Raw genomic sequence first — 16,287 nt, forward strand, 5'->3', positions numbered from 1 at the left:
TAAAAATTTTTAAAAGTAGTTTTAACGAGTTATTATGTTTTTCCAGCAGCTGCTTCTGAGCCTCAAACACCAGCACAAAACATCGATTACAACTTCGCAAGAGATGAATTGATGACGAACGAGCTGAGCAATGACCCTATCCAGACGGCCATTGCTCGTCTGGAAAAACAGCATGAAGAAGATAAGCAAGGTATGTTACTATTTTTTAAAGATATTCCATACTGTTGATTCCAGTGTATATGTTTTATTACTCACACATCTTTCCTTTTACACCTTTTTTATCATGTCTGTAGACCTACACTTCTCAGCATCATAAGAAGTACTGTCAAAATAATTTCTTCATGATGTTTGTGTACGATTGTGTTATCCAGTCATGGTTTCCATTATTACATACAGTATATTCCATCCAGTACTTCCACCTCTACTGTTTTGGGGTGTTCCGATACGTTTGAAAATAGTTTCGTAGTATTTTTGAACACAATTTTGGGGTAACGAACATTTTCCAAACTAAAAGTATGATAATAGTAAGTAATCAATGTAATACAATGGAATAAAATATTTTCATTAAAATTGACAAAAGTTAAAGTATAAGCATCAAAACAGCTAAGCAAAAACTGTTATAATTATTTTATTTAACGATGTTCATTGAAAACTCCTGAACTGTCAAGGTGGGCTTTACTCTTTACGTCATCTGAAACCGTTACAAAATAAGTCGTTAGTTAAATAATATAGACCAATAAAGCACAGATGGTGGAGCGAAAAAGAAAAAAAATAAGGAAGAGAACATGAGTTTTTTGGAAATAACTAAAAATAGGAAGGAGTCCAACAAAAACGGGAAGACGTATTTCAACGCTATTACAACAAATAAGAGAAGTTAAAAAAAGGAAAGCAAATAGAAGAAATACGAAAAGCAATGAAAGAAATGTGACATAAATTCGTAGAGTATCAGCAGGAGGTTTAAAACTTACGAAGAGAACATTAGGAGGAGAAAAAGGAATTAGACTCGGCAATGTAAAAGAAAAAAAATCAAAAGATCTTTGAAGGTTAGGTATATTCAATGAAGCACTAAAACAACTGTCAAAAGAATAAGACAAACAAAGAGTATACGTGGTCTTTATAGACTTCAGATATATCTATGACACAATTAGCAAAAAGAAATCGTTAAGAGCGATCGAAAACTTGGAAATACCGAGAGAAAAAATCTGGTAGAAATGACAATAAGGAACGTGGTCATGAAAATCAAGTATAACAAAATAAAAATAATAAAAGAAGCAACAATATATATGATAGTGTTGAGACCAACGGTGCTACATGCAAGTGAGAGTTGAACTTTGACCCAAGCAGAAGAAGCAAAATTAACCTGTGAGAAACGAAAATTTTAATTAGAATTTTATATTTGTAGAGAAAGAACCAAAACTAAGAGTAATATATAGCCTAAGTAGCCAATACCACTAGACTAACAGAGCTAGGATATTAAAAAAAAAGAATATAGAAAGGCTACCAAAGACATTGAGACACACAAAGTTGGGAGGTAAAAAATAGAGTATGACGTTCTAAATAAAGATGGTTCGAGTAATTAGAAAAGGACTTAAAGTAGGAAGTGGTCAAAAATTGGTCAGTGAGGACAAAGACAAAAGAAAATGGAAAGGAATTGTCAGACTGTGGGCCTACAGTCATGTACATGAGCTTCATGGATTTGGACAGAAAAAAAAATATCCTGCAGGTCCCTTTACCACCTATGCCACAAATTTCTCCCATCGGAGTTCCTAAATGAAGTATATAGAATGTACGACATTATTTTTTCAGAACTATTTATTCACTATTTATTCATTTATATTTACAGTACGTTTAATCTATGTTTAATAAACTATTAGTTACATGAAATTCTGAAGGTTTTTACACCCTTACACCAAGCTTGTATATTTGGAGGTACCTCTATAATTTTCGTTTCCGAATGCTGAAAATCTTTAAACAGATTACTGCACCTCTACAAATATATATATATATATATATATATATATATATATATATATATATATATATATATATATATAAAATGTTTTAGAAAAAATACTCGTTCAACTGAAAAATTCTTTTGTGAATTTTTTTATATCCTTTAATCAGAGATCAAAGGCCTTGTTTTATAAAAAAATTCAGGCAATCTGGATAATCTTATTTGCCAGCGAATAAAAGTGACATGGAAAATAAATAGCAGAATCGAAGTGGTCTTTTTTTATTTTCCTCTTTGATAAAAATGTAATCACTGTAGAGGGAAAGTTTGTGTTCAAGTAATAAGGTAAAAATGTAAAAAATTACGACCTGGTGGATAGAATTTTATTTTCAAAAACTTGTTTTACATATTTTTTGCGAAGTAAAATAAAACTGTGGAAATATGTAATCAACCTTTCAGTAACGTTCCTCATGTTTGTGCGTATGGAAAAGTTTTCGATACGGTATAGCATGATAAACTATACAGATTTTCAAGAAAATGGGATTGAACGAAATATCTACTCAGATTCAGATTGTTTTCTTTCGATATCATGGAAATAAATTGGAAAATACATATTCTTAAAGCAGAGAGGATCGGAATATTTATTTTGTTGTCACTCGCAAATACTCGAGAATTTATAAATTTTTATAATATTGTGACGAAGGAAATAGATAAAGCTATTATCCTATGCTCAGACAGGATACAAATGTTGCAAATATAAACTACAACAATAAATGTAAATGTACTACAAGCATATGCATCCACACAAGACTGTGAAAAAGAAGAAATTGAAAAATTCTATCGTGATTTAGAAAAAAATAATATTAGAATCTACACAGAAAAACGAGCTCAATATTGTCATGGGAGACTTTAATGTAAAGATTGGTAAATGAGAGCAGGAAGATATCATAGTAAAATATTACAATTTTAAAACTCCCAAAATGTCGTCTTTACACCTAAAGATCACCAACAGATCCACCTGAACTAATGGTTTGTAACCAAATAGACTTCAGATGTATAAATAAAAGATACAGAACCTCAGTATTAGCCATCCAAATATATCCCAGTGCAGATGTACGAACAGATCACAATATTTTGGTGGGAAAAATAAGACTAGGATTGAAAAGGATTACAAAAGCAAATGTCAAATGATGTCGTAAAACAAGAAATAACCATGTACTAGAACAAAAAATAAATTTGATGGCAAGCAGAGAGTAAAGTACTGAGGAAAACTGGACGAGCATGAAATATATGAAAGACCGTTCAAGAAACAAAATTGAGTGCTGTAAAAACAAGAAGAAAACTCATGGACCAAACAAGATAAGTCAAAAATAAAGATTTATGATATCCAACGATGGATAAAAGTCATGGAACTAGAAGAGATTTGTGAATTATATATTTATTGAAGATAAACACACGAATTTGACAGTGACATTAGAATAATACAAATACAATGTAAAAAACCCTATTAATACTAGATTTCAACAAGAAGAAGAACATTTATTGATTCAATTATTTCTACTTTCCGCATTTTTTTTTTCTATTATTTGCAGAGCTTCATCAAAATAAATTTTAAGAAAAACATTTTCTTTATTTTATAATCGATATGGTAGTTTTGTGTTAAATTTTTATCATTTTTATTACAGTTGCCTTGGAAAAACAACGCGTGGAATATGAAAGACAATTCCAGCAACTACGAAATATGGTTTCCCCTTCCACGCCGTACTCACCATACTCCTACGACCCTCTTAGAATAGGCTTAAGTAAGACTGCCCCCTGTACACCAACAACACAAATGAAAGTAGAAAGATGGGCGCATGAAAGAGACGAGATGTTTAGAAGAAGTATATGTCAATTAAAAGACGATATTCTTAGAGCGAATTCGTTAGTTAAAGAGGCCAATTTTCTCGCAGAGGAAATGGCTCGGCAAACTAAGTTTAGTGTTACCTTACAAATTCCTCCGGCTAATTTGAGTCCCAACAGAAGGGTAAGTTTTATTTTATTTTATACTTCAGGTGGGGTAATTTACGCGAAGTTGGAACTGTAATAGTCGAGTGCTTGGCTAAACTTTATGTCGAGATAATTAAAAATTCCTCACACGTTTTAGTTTTGGTATTACGAGGGTAGATCAAATATGAATTACCTTAATCTAGCTAGGAAAACTTAAGTGAAAAAGATAAATGAAGACAGTTGGGTATTTGTTGCCTTTTGTCTTGCAGCTCCAAAAATGCTAGTTTCATTAAAATTTGTAGAAAGTTGCATAGTGAGTAGATGGAATCAGTGGAAACAGTGCCCAACAAACAAGTGAGATTTTGGGCATATACAGTATCGAAAAGGATGATAAACATTTATTTTATTTGTTAGCTTATCGTCAGAGGTTATTGATTGGCGGATGTTTAACAAATAGTGAAAGTTAACTACACTCGTATCCAATGGATAAAAAAGAAAAAGAAAATTGACCAGTAGGAGCGAAAAACTCATGTGTTAAATAGCTGGTACTGTTTTCACCACAGAATTTTGGAATTACTAAGATGTCCATTAACGGAATTGATTGAAACGATTATTTCCGATAAGATATTGCTGGCTTATTATAGACACATCTATTATTTTTGTGAAACGATATTCTTTAATGATAATTCCACGTAAAGCTACACGGGTCAATTCATATGTGACGACCCTCGTAACACAAGTGTACGCATACGAGGGGACAACTAAAAATTATTTTCAAAATATTGCTTAATAAATTATTTTCGCTCTTTTCCTGCTATGTTTTTATTTCCTTGCAGAAAGGCGCTTTTGTGAGTGAACCTGCAATATTAGTAAAACGTAATAATAATAGTCAGGTGTGGTCGATGGAAAAATTAGAAAATAAAATTATAGATATGAGAGAGTTTTACGAAGAGAATAAAGATATGGATGAAGATCAAGGCCAAGATCAAGAAAACAACAATGAAGTGAAAGGGCCAGGTCCGTTTTACGAATCGCAAGAGGAACATAATCTAATAGGAGTAGCTAATATATTTCTTGAGTGTTTGTTTCATGATGTATCTTTAGATTACCACACACCTATTATCAGTCAACAAGGAGAAGTAGCTGGTAGGTTGCAGGTACGTATTCAAACCAATTACTTTAAATTATTAAAGTAAGAGCAAAATAGTTAAGCTTGCATGTCATAGATTTCAAATTTGTTTTTATTTTTCTCGTTTAAGTTATGTACAAATAAATTTGTAGAGTGGTGATAAAAAAATATCGCAAGAAAGTACCGCAGAGAAATAATTGAATATACGGGTTGTCTCACAAAATTGCCACGTGAAAATTGTGCTAACTACGGGATTTCCATTTTTGTCTTGGTTCGGTTTTTTTGCTGTGGTGAATTTTCGTACAACTTTAAATCCTATTAACTTTTTATTTGTCCACCTTTCTCTCATTAATTCTACTGCCATGCTCTTATATACATTTGGTAGGATTTTTCACCCCTTACTTATAGTGAAATAACAAATATGACAGTCGACGTTTTTAAAGCAGATTAAAAAAAATGACTTGTGTTGCTATATTAAAAATATGACTTGGAATATGACACGCAAGCTTACATCCATACGTACATTTATATTTACATTGTTGTAGGTTGAACTAAGTAGAATAGCGGGACAATTTCCTCAAGATAGAATATGTGAGGCAGCTTCAGACAATTCGTCAGAATGCAGCCACGATGAAGATGAGCAGGGCACATCACAAGTTACGATTCGTGTCAATATCAAGCAAGCGTCTGGTTTACCTCTGTCTCTTGCTAACTTTGTGTTTTGTCAGTATTCCTTCTGGGGTCACCCAGAAGCCGTAGTAGTACCTGATAACTCTGGCAATTGTAACGGTCAACCAACAACTGTGAAATTTGGCCATACCCAAGATTTTGTCGTGAATCTTTCAGAAGAGTTTATGGAGCATTGCGCAGAAGGGGCGCTTTCAATAGAGGTGTGGGGTAACAGGAGCTCTGGATTCTCTTCATACAAACCTGGATGGGAGGTGGTAGAACAGCAGCTGGCTACAGCTAGATCATTACTAGACAGGTGGTCGGAATTAACTAGAAAAATAGAATTGTGGGTAGAAATTCAGGAACTGAACGATCAAGGTGAATATGGCGCCGTGGAAGTTGCTATGAGAACTGACATGCTAACAGGGGGTATTTATCAGTTAAGACAAGGTCAACAACGAAGAATTCAAGTTAGAGTTAAACCAGTGCAAAAATCGGGTACTCTTCCGATAATTTGCCAAGAAATTATTAAAATTGAAGTGGGCGGAGTTACCGTTAGAAGTAGACTACAGAAACCCTTAGACTCGTATCAAGAAGAAGACTTAACTATATTAAGAGAAAAATGGAGCGACGCTCTACAAAAGAGAAAACAATATCTACACCAGCAGCTGCAAAATCTCTCAGAAAAGACGAACAAAACTGAACAAGATGTCGAAAGAGAAAAGAGTTTGATGGAACAGTTGGTGAATTTAACTGAAGAGAGCAATGCTGTGTACGTCCCACAACCTGGTACTAGCATACCTGGTGCTCCTGCCATGTGGAGCCCACCACCTGGAATGGAACCGCACGTGCCAGTTCTATTTTTGGATTTAAATGGTAAGTAACGTAGTAGGAAAATGTTATAAATTCTCACATTTTAACAGACATAAATGCCAGATATGACTATAATAGATCAAGAGACAAACTAATAAAGAGAATTTATGGAGTTATATGACGATATTTATTTTATTTATGCAATTGCCTACTTTTTAGCTGACGATTTATCAACAAATCCTGCTGGAGAAGGAGTGACAACTGCAGGAGTAAACTCTATTTTGCCAAAGGAAGATGGAAAAGAGTTTTATACTTTGCGGATACTCAGTCATTTGGAAAAAGATGTGTGTGCAGTTGCGGCGTGGGATTCTTCGATTCACGACAGCCCCAATCTTAACAAAGTAACTGAAGGTGAGTTTGCATAATTTGTGTATAGTTTTTACTGAATGGAATTAAAATTGCAGCCAACGAAAGAGTATACATGATACTACGTGTAACGGTACGGTTGTCCCATCCAGCACCGATGGATCTTGTATTGAGGAAACGACTGGCTATAAACGTTTATAAACGACAGAAGTTTACTGATATAATCAAAAACCAAATCAAATCAAAAATCGTTCGTACTGATATGGTGACATCTTGCGGTGTTACATATTTAGTAGTTTCTAATGTACCTAAAGCAAGCGAGGAGCTTGAAGGCAGGGAAAGTCTCGCACAATTGGCAGCTTCTGGAGAAAATTCTTCGATGTGTGATGGAGAAACATATATCGGTGAGTACAACTGCGAATTTTTAGAGCTCCTTTTTATTAAAAACGTTTATTTCTCTTGTTTTAACAGAAAAATATACGAGAGGTGTCAGCGCTGTTGAAAGCATTCTAACCTTAGACCGTTTACGACAAAATGTAGCAGTAAAAGAACTGCTGCAAGCCAGAGGACAACCCTTAATGAGGAAAACCGTCAGCGTACCAAATTTCTCACAGGTAAGAACATAAAACCAAGCTTTCCAAATTGATATCTACACAAGTATTTAAACCTGTCACACACGCTTTTAATTGTTATTTTTGTCAATATACGAGATGTGGCTACAAATAACGAAATTAATGCTTTGTGCTTGCGAGGATGACGAATAGAAATGGCATCCTTTTCGGCCTGGTCTGGCACCATTTGAATTTTTGAATCTATATTAGACGTCCAATAGTTTACAGTGAAAAATTTACATAGAGCTTTGTTGTCTATAAATTTCCTTCAATTCGTTATTTTTCGGCTACACCTTGTATTACACAATATCCACAAGAGTTTTGCCCACAATTTGTGGGCAAAACTTGGCATTTGTGGGCATTTGAAGGCAAAATTTGTGATTTATCCACAAAAAACAATTTGCTTGTCTTGACACCGTTATTTTAAATAGTAGGTAATAATATATTATTTATTTTTGCTGCATAGACTTTGGAAAACAAAAATGGGGTACGTCTATGGATATCACGCTTTCTATGCTTTTAAAGTTATTAGGTAGATCATGCACATACCAGTTTTTTATTTGTACGACTCATACTAAAAATATTCCATATTACAGAATTCTTTCAATTACCTTTTATGATGTTTTTTTATTGGCATTCCTTTTTATAAAGTTCAGGACATTAAACATTCTATTACAGATCATTCAAGTATATTTAGTCATAAACGTGTACTACAGCAATGAAGAAAAAAAGCTGAAAAAATCCTTTACAAATATTTGAAGGTTCTAAAAGGTATATGAGGGGTAACTGATGAAAAATCCGTGAAGACGTGCAGCTGATTTTGTTTTATTTTTTTAAACAAAGTTTTTTCTTAAAAAGTGAAAAGTGTTTTTTGTCTATAAAAAGTTTGGACATTTTTCGCATTTGGTTAGCGGATAAATTTGGGAATAGAGTCAGAACCCTCCTTAATCTCCTTTTTAAATCTACAGTTATATCAAGAAATACAAAAGTAAAACTCTACAAAACAATAATACGCCCAGTCCTAACATATGGTTCAGAAACCTGGACTTTAACAAAAAGTAATGAAAACATGTTAGGATGTTTCGAAAGAAAAATACTAAGGCGCATCTATGGAGCGGTAAATGAAAATGGTGTCTGGAGAAGACGATACAACTTCGAACTCTATAGGATATACCAGGAACCAGATATCGTAAAACACATAAAGATAGGACGTCTAAGGTGGGTAGGCCATGTTATGCGGATGGAGCAAACCGACCCAGCTAGAAAAACGCTCCTTGATAGACCTATTGGTCAAAGAAGAAGAGGAAGACCCAGAACAAGATTCCTAGATAACATCGATGAAGACATGAGAAATATGGAAATACGTGCTTGGCGGAGGAAGGCGATGGATAGGGACGACTGGAGAAAAATTCTTGGGGAGGCTAGGACCCACACAGGGTTGTAAAGCCAAAATGATGATGATGATGTCAGAACCCTCAAACCACCAGTTGCCAGATTGCAACAGATGTCTTTTCAACTTTATTATTTATATTGACATTTTACTATTTACTTTTATCGCTTTCTGGAATAAACAAATTAAATAACTTATAAACTATTCAGTCGATCTATTTGAAATTTAGCACTCTTTAATGACTCATTAACTATACAATTTTAAGTAGTTATATTACATGCCATTATTCATAAAACAAAGTTATTAATATTTATAAATTACTGCAAAATTAAGGGTTTCTTGCAACTATCTTGGTGAATTCTTTATGTATTTCAATTTAGAAACTCGCAAATTGAAGAACATTTTAAAATCTATAATTTTTGTTGAACAATTTTTCTCTTTAACAGCATAAGAAACGTTTTATAGGCAAAAAATGACTTCATCAGCTACCTCTCATATATGAGGGAATTTCTTATTTATTGCGAGGAATTTAGCACAAATTATAAATTGTATTCATTGGAAGTCATTTTTAGTTGTAGGAAATTTTCTTTAACACGTTCGCTGCATGTCGAAAAAGGAAACTATAAATATCAGTGGTTTGTTTTATTATCGAACGTGAATTCCCATCAAGTAACTGCCAATTTTATAAATATCAATAATAAAAAAAAATAAAATATCGAATACAACAAAAATGACATGGAAACTATTTTTTTTTTAAACGAAGCTGACGAAATTTGAACCCAAAGTGTTCAAATTCGAATCGTTAGTGAATTTATAGCAGTATTATTCATATGTAATGACTTAGAAATTTTCAAACTTAAGCTTCCGTTTGTAAACACTTATAATACGACCTCAGACTTGAATGAACGATGTGTATTACCTACCTGAAGCATGTCCAATAACTGTAGCTATTTAACATGTTCAAATGATAGTGGTACTTTACGACGCCCTTTATTTATTCAAACATTCTTTTAGTTGATGAGACTTGACCTCAGTAGTGAATCGTTGCACATGTCGCGATCGGAAAGCGTCTCAGAGCTCAACAGTGAGTTGGGATTGACCCCGTTGAGAGGGCGTTCGTCCTTCGGGAAGGACAATGAAGTGACGCCTCCGAAATTCGGAGGATTGGGTAAGTTACTCTATTGTTTTATAGAATATATTAACAAAGTTCCGTTTTAAATTAATTATTGATAATATTTTGTCTACATAGTTTATAGCATTAGAACGAGAAGCAAAGGTAGATATGAGTGTGGTAAAAAATTGGTGTATTAGGAAATCAGATATCAGTTAGCATAGTTTACTAATATGGTATGTTTGTACGGTTGTACTTTCTTTAGATGAAGGTTGTGTTTAGAAAAAATACACTAGATTATAGGATTTTTAGTGAAGTGAACCACCTTAATTAATTGTTGAAAAGAACGATTTTTATTGATTTCTTACAGATTAACAAGCGAGAGCTGGCAGGTTATTTGCGCACAAATAGAAAAAACTTCCTAGAAGATAGAAAATACCGCCACTAAGTATAGAAGTTATGTGTGTATCTTCTTCTTTATTATGGTGGAATCCATTGTTTAATAATCGCACTATCTTTGTAAACCGAATTGACGTTTCGATTTCCACTTCGGAAATCGTTCTCAAAATAAATGTATTTTCAATTAAAATTATATTTATATACAGCTCAACAGGCCCTAGATGCCTATGCTTGGAATTTTTCCATTTTCTTCTGTCCATTGGTTCGTCTCCTCCAAACGTCGTCATAGTCTTTTTCTCCCCCGAATATCTTTCTTAAAACACTCCGTTCATAGATGTTCAGCATATTTTCTTGATTTTTGTTCATAATCCAGGTTTCGCTTCCTTACAGAAACGTGAGTTGGATCACTGTTCGGTATAGTCTCAATTTTGCCTCTCTTAAATGTTTTTTGCGGTTAGTAGTTTGTGTAGAGCTCCGACATTCTTCCTCCTCTCGAAATATGCTTCTCAATTTCTCGGCTTTCTTCCTCTTTACTTGTTAGGGTTACTCCTAGATACTTTAACTTGTTTTTTGCTCATTAATAATCAGTCCATACTTTTCAGTCTTCACTTCAAAGAGTTTGAAAATCCTCACCAGCTTCAGTTCTTGCCATTAACTCATCATCGTCCGCAAATACCTGGTTTCTGTTGTCATAAATCATACCTTTCGTTCGTATTCCACTCTGTCTCATTATTGCCTCCAGCAAGAAATTGAAGAGTATTGTGAACAGCGGATCTTCCTGCTTTAGTACCCTTCTTACTTCAAATTTTCCTGATAGGCATCCTTCTATCCTTACTCTAGTCTTCTATTCTGATTATCTATTCCGGAATTCCAAGTACTCTTGCAAGTAGACACGAATTGTTGTCCAAAGGTATTTCGTTTTTGTGCAAACAATTCGTGATTTATGGTTCTAATTACTCGAACCCCCTCGTTATTCACTAGATCTGGCTCCGCCCCTCTATCCAGTGTTTTCTCAAGAGAAAAAAAATTAGAAAGGCATAAATTGTAGTTCAACAAAGAGGTGATGGCAACTGTTGAGCCCTGGTTTGCAGTGCAATATATAAAAACAATATTTTAAAAGGTTTAGAAGCGATACAGGTTCATTGTAAGAAATATATTCAATTGGGAGGAGACGAACGGATGAGTCTGTTGAATAATAAATTATTTTGTCTTTCAAATATTGTTTGCCTCTATATTAAGCTAAGAAATTTTCAATATATCCTCATATATGAGGGCTTGACCGATGCATCCTCATTTCAGCCATATATACTGGATCATTATACTTTTTTCTCGGGATAGAATGAGTGTCCAACTGAATACAGGCCCACAAGTAGGGAGTGAAGAACACGAAAAGTTTGGATGGCCATTGATTGCGAGATACTCGAGATTCCTGTAGATGAAAAGTGTTTTATTGGAGGTGATTTGACTGGACATATCGGTACAAAAAGAGTGAGAATAAAAAGAGTTCATAGAAGTTTAGTGATGGGAGTAAGAAATGATGAAAGAAATAGTGTGATTGGCTTTGCAGTGACATGGGATTTGGCTGTCATTAATACGTATGAAGAGCGAAGACCAGAATGTTACCTATAGTAGCATGGGAGGGGAAAGTCAGATAGATTTTGTGCTGTGTAGAAGAAGTCAGCTAAAAGAGGTTACGAACTGTAGAGTGATAAAGGGTGAGTGTTTAGCTAGTCAACACCGACCTGTGATAGTGGATACGGAGATAAAGGTGAGGCGGAAATGAATCTGATTTTCTTCTAACCAATAGTACCAGAACTCGCTTGTTCATTTGTACAAAATAATTTAAAAGAAATCTAGTAAAATTTAGCAAATCAATTAATTTGACATGTACTCTATATAAACTTCCGATTTGTGTACTAGAACATTTAGTACAGTAATAAATTATTACATTTTCCTATTTTTTGAACCAATCAAAGTTAGCTACCATACAAAAAGCGTACAGAAACTCGAGATGAATATGTTCATGAAAGATTTGTATTGGAAACTAATCAAGAAAAGGATTGAAAGAATAACAATGAATGGATATTGAAAGAAATGAAGACTTCAAACCAACGAAATACAAGAACATTGGTGCTAGGAATCTCGTTTACAAAGGTAGCAAAGAAGATGAATTGATATAACTTAAGGCAAAATTGACAGATAACCGAAGAGACAAATCATTTATTATTTGCTCGATTTGGTTAGGGTATTAACATTTCTATATATGATGTCTCCAATTATCAGGAGTTTTTGATACATAATTTAACGTTATCTACACTAAATATTAAATAACATAATGATTTGGATATAGGGTGTCCCAAAAATCACATAACAAGAAATTTTTATTAAAAATATTACATAATTACTTTGCATAAATGTGATCGAATTTTGATATAGCATTTAATTTCTTCTTTCAAGACTTTGGTTTGATGGCACTAATTGAAGACTTAATAAAGTGGAAATTAGATAAGAAAGAAATAATTCACGCAGAAATTCCTACGTGCTAATCAATCTTTCAATTTAAAGCCAAAATCACAACTAAGAGAAGATACACGTGCAGATAACTGTGACTGAATTTATTTCTATATAAGTTCTGGATTTTTTGCACTCCACATGCAATAATTATGATGATAAAGAATGCTCTTAAAATAAATATAGTTTGTTTAAAGATAGACAATTATTAGTTGTTTTTTCCGAAATCTCTTCAATCTTCTTTTGTCAACATTTTACGATTTTAAAATCTTGTGTGAACTTTGGGATACCATATACATTAATAAAACATGATAAAACCAGAAAATTAGCTAGAAGGAGATTTAAATTCTCCCTATTTGATTTTAAAACGTTAATTATCTGAGATTTATTGGTGTAGCATTATAATTCCATAATGTGACTAATATTTCATTCAATTTCCTTCGTGCATCCACAAGGCTCCATTCTCTCAGGTAAAATGGAGGCTTGCATACTAAGATTGCTATATTAGGTGGAAATTATGATGTGACAAGTGAAAAAGTCACCTGCTTGAATTATATATTCAAAACAAGGTTTGAGATTCTGTTCTGCGTCTCAAATCTATGTTAAATCTGTAGTTAGAAGAGGCTGCTTCACAAAAAGAAAGGTTCAGGCTTTTAACAAAGTATCAGCATCATTTAACGAACAGGACAGACAATTTTCTAAAACGTAAATGTCATAAATTAATTTAGGTTGGTAGATGTAAAATGATTGTAGAGTTTTTTCTGATATTACATTTTATTGTCATGTTGAGACTTCTAGTGTACATGCTTCTACTTCATACATAGCATAAACTATGTATTCTAGCACTCAATTTTTACAATGGTTTTTTTAAGTAGTGATAGTTATTGAGATTCTGCGTTTTTTATTCTATTTTGGCATATAATCTAAAATTACACACCACTTACTGTTATACTCATCATTTTCTTGTTTTATTCTCGCAGATTTCTTCAGGGTTTTATCTAAAATTACCCACCAAATTATTTTAAAAGCTTTTTGTTTCTTTGCGTTAGAAAATTGTTCATTCTTAACTAAAATCTAAAGCCGAATAAAAGCCACACCTTCAACTTTTTGTGTCAAGTCTATTGTAGATAAAAGTCAATAGCATGTCATGGATATAAGTTGCCATTTTAGTTTAGCTTGAATTGAATCAATTCAGATCAGATAGAAATAATTATTCTGGCAAGCCCCCGTACAATGAAAATTTTACTGCTAATTTAGATGACAGAAAAATATAGCTAACGAAATTGCTTAAATACATGACGACTTTTGTACAATTTAGAGCTTTCATAGAGCATTTCGTCATTATCTTCGCCCATTTCAAGTATCTCATGAATAATTCACAAATTATAAAATTGGTTTTTGACAGTTCGTCTTCAAAATCGGACAAATAAAGTGTCATCTCAGCAATTTGATAATATATTTAATATAGTGTTCATGTACCCTTATATTTGTTTATTAGATTGCAATTGTAATGTTCTAGAGAACACGTGTTCTTCAAGGGACTATTGAATTAAAAATTTGTATCATTCTCTCGAAAGAGTAGGTAGGCACTCTGAAATGGTCCATAACTTGCAATAGTTGCTCTATTTGAGGTATTTTCTCGCTACTTAACACCTCATATGCAAGAATTTAGAATGGTAAAGAGGGAGAAAATTTGTGAATAAGTGTGATGTGGAGGTTCACCACTGTCACAATATTAGCCTAAATGGTTGCTTCGTAGGAGGTATTGTGTAATGCTACCTCTATATTGAGAAATGTACTCAGCATTACCCCTTAATTTTCTAGAACGTATCATCCTAGACACGTACGAGATGATGCAGTGCCGTTTTCTATATAATTCTGCTCCAATGATGTGTCAGATTTTCAACCAATAGACCATATGCCCATCGTGCCGTTTTTCGTGCCTAGCACACTTATTATTTTCTGGAAGTTAGCTTTATCCTATCCAGTTTTGTCAAGTTTGGCTATAAAAGCTACCCCATGGCCCTCCATGCTCTTGGTATGCCCAATGCTAAACTAAGCTGCTAACAATGCAATCTTGCATTGAGCAAGAGAAATTAACACAATTAATCGGATCACTATATGAACATATCTTCAAGCGGCCATGGGAGCTTTTAGAAGCCCTGCGCTAGTGTAGCAATGCCGAGAAGAACTCTACATACTGGCAGAACATAAGTGTCATACTGGTATGAGTTTCATGTCACTAGGAAATACACGATTATGAAAGAGCCGATACACTTGCTAGAAGAGCATCAGCTACACAATGCCTGCCATAGAAGTGACCAAATCCCCAACCTGAAAAAGTCTGGATCCGAACACAAAAACATCACTGTCACTTCAGTGTCACAGTTACGGGACACTTTCATACAATGGTGATGCTTCATCGACACTTAAGCTGCAGACTCTGTAGCAGAAAACCTGAAATATGACTGCGAAACACTTGATCGCAGGTAGCAAACACTTTTGGATACTACCAGTGACTCCAAAAACATATGGTACCCATCTACTAGACTTGTACAAGCTGGTATAGGGTTTTGAAAATTTGGAATGGTAAAAATGAATAAAAGAAAGATGTAAAACAAAGTCAGCCTGTAGTAGCATGCACAATCTATTGTATAGGGTATTTCCCTTCCGTAGAAGCATTGGATAAATCCCGTCCGGACACGGTCAAATGAGTTTATTGCTCGTTTGAATTTGTCTTGATGTAAGTTCTCTCTAAAACCATTAATTATGATCTCCAGTCCAGTGTGTAGCCATTTATCTACTGATACCATTTCGGCTTCGAAAAGTGTCAGCTGAAAAGTTCTTCCACCATTCACCTGGCTGTTTTGAAGTGAAATTATACTTAACTGGGGGTCCTTAGAGAAACCTTTATGAAGCATTGACAGTTCTGTATAGCAATAATAGCTTTGCTGATACAGAGGGTTTCTAGGGAGATGTAATTCACCCATCATTGTTACCAGAAAATAGGAAGAACTTTGGGTCCATGAATATCGATGAAGGTAGAATCCATAGAATGGACTCTGCAATCAAAACACGTATTAATTAGTAATTCTTTATTAAACTCATATACAAATAGACTTGGAGTGTCCTATTTCTTAACTATCACAAGATTAAATGAATAGGTCTAACCATATCTCATCCATTAAGCATTTCTTAGCTACTAATCGTTTAATTTTGGTGTAATTTACAAATTAATTAGCAATTCGGTAAGATAGTTTCGAAACTATCTTACCGATTTTTCTATCAGATGTCGCTATTGCGTCCATAACGAAGTCATGTTATTGTTACTTCTAATAAGACAGAGAA

At 33.8% G+C, this 16,287-nt stretch overlaps 1 protein-coding gene across 6 annotated transcripts in view; it reads left to right on the plus strand.

Moving 5' to 3' along the window:
• Khc-73 (Kinesin heavy chain 73) overlaps positions 1-16,287 on the plus strand; it is a 148,713-nt gene that overhangs the window by 116,537 nt on the left and 15,889 nt on the right. For 2 of the 6 annotated variants that reach the window (XM_072546144.1, XM_072546148.1), the window contains exons 8-16: positions 47-190; positions 3,637-3,977; positions 4,777-5,097; positions 5,615-6,614; positions 6,771-6,962; positions 7,016-7,321; positions 7,389-7,531; positions 7,995-8,015; positions 9,933-10,086. In XM_072546144.1, coding sequence (XP_072402245.1) covers positions 47-190; positions 3,637-3,977; positions 4,777-5,097; positions 5,615-6,614; positions 6,771-6,962; positions 7,016-7,321; positions 7,389-7,531; positions 7,995-8,015; positions 9,933-10,086 — 2,622 coding nt within the window. Of the gene's footprint in view, positions 1-46; positions 191-3,636; positions 3,978-4,776; positions 5,098-5,614; positions 6,615-6,770; positions 6,963-7,015; positions 7,322-7,388; positions 7,532-7,994; positions 8,016-9,932; positions 10,087-13,394; positions 13,410-16,287 lie in introns of all 6 variants that reach the window. The other 4 variants (XM_072546142.1, XM_072546143.1, XM_072546145.1 and 1 more) reach the window with 4 other exon arrangements.

Source organism: Diabrotica undecimpunctata, chromosome 10 (genome assembly GCF_040954645.1).
Source record: "Diabrotica undecimpunctata isolate CICGRU chromosome 10, icDiaUnde3, whole genome shotgun sequence".
NCBI lineage: Eukaryota > Metazoa > Arthropoda > Insecta > Coleoptera > Chrysomelidae > Diabrotica > Diabrotica undecimpunctata.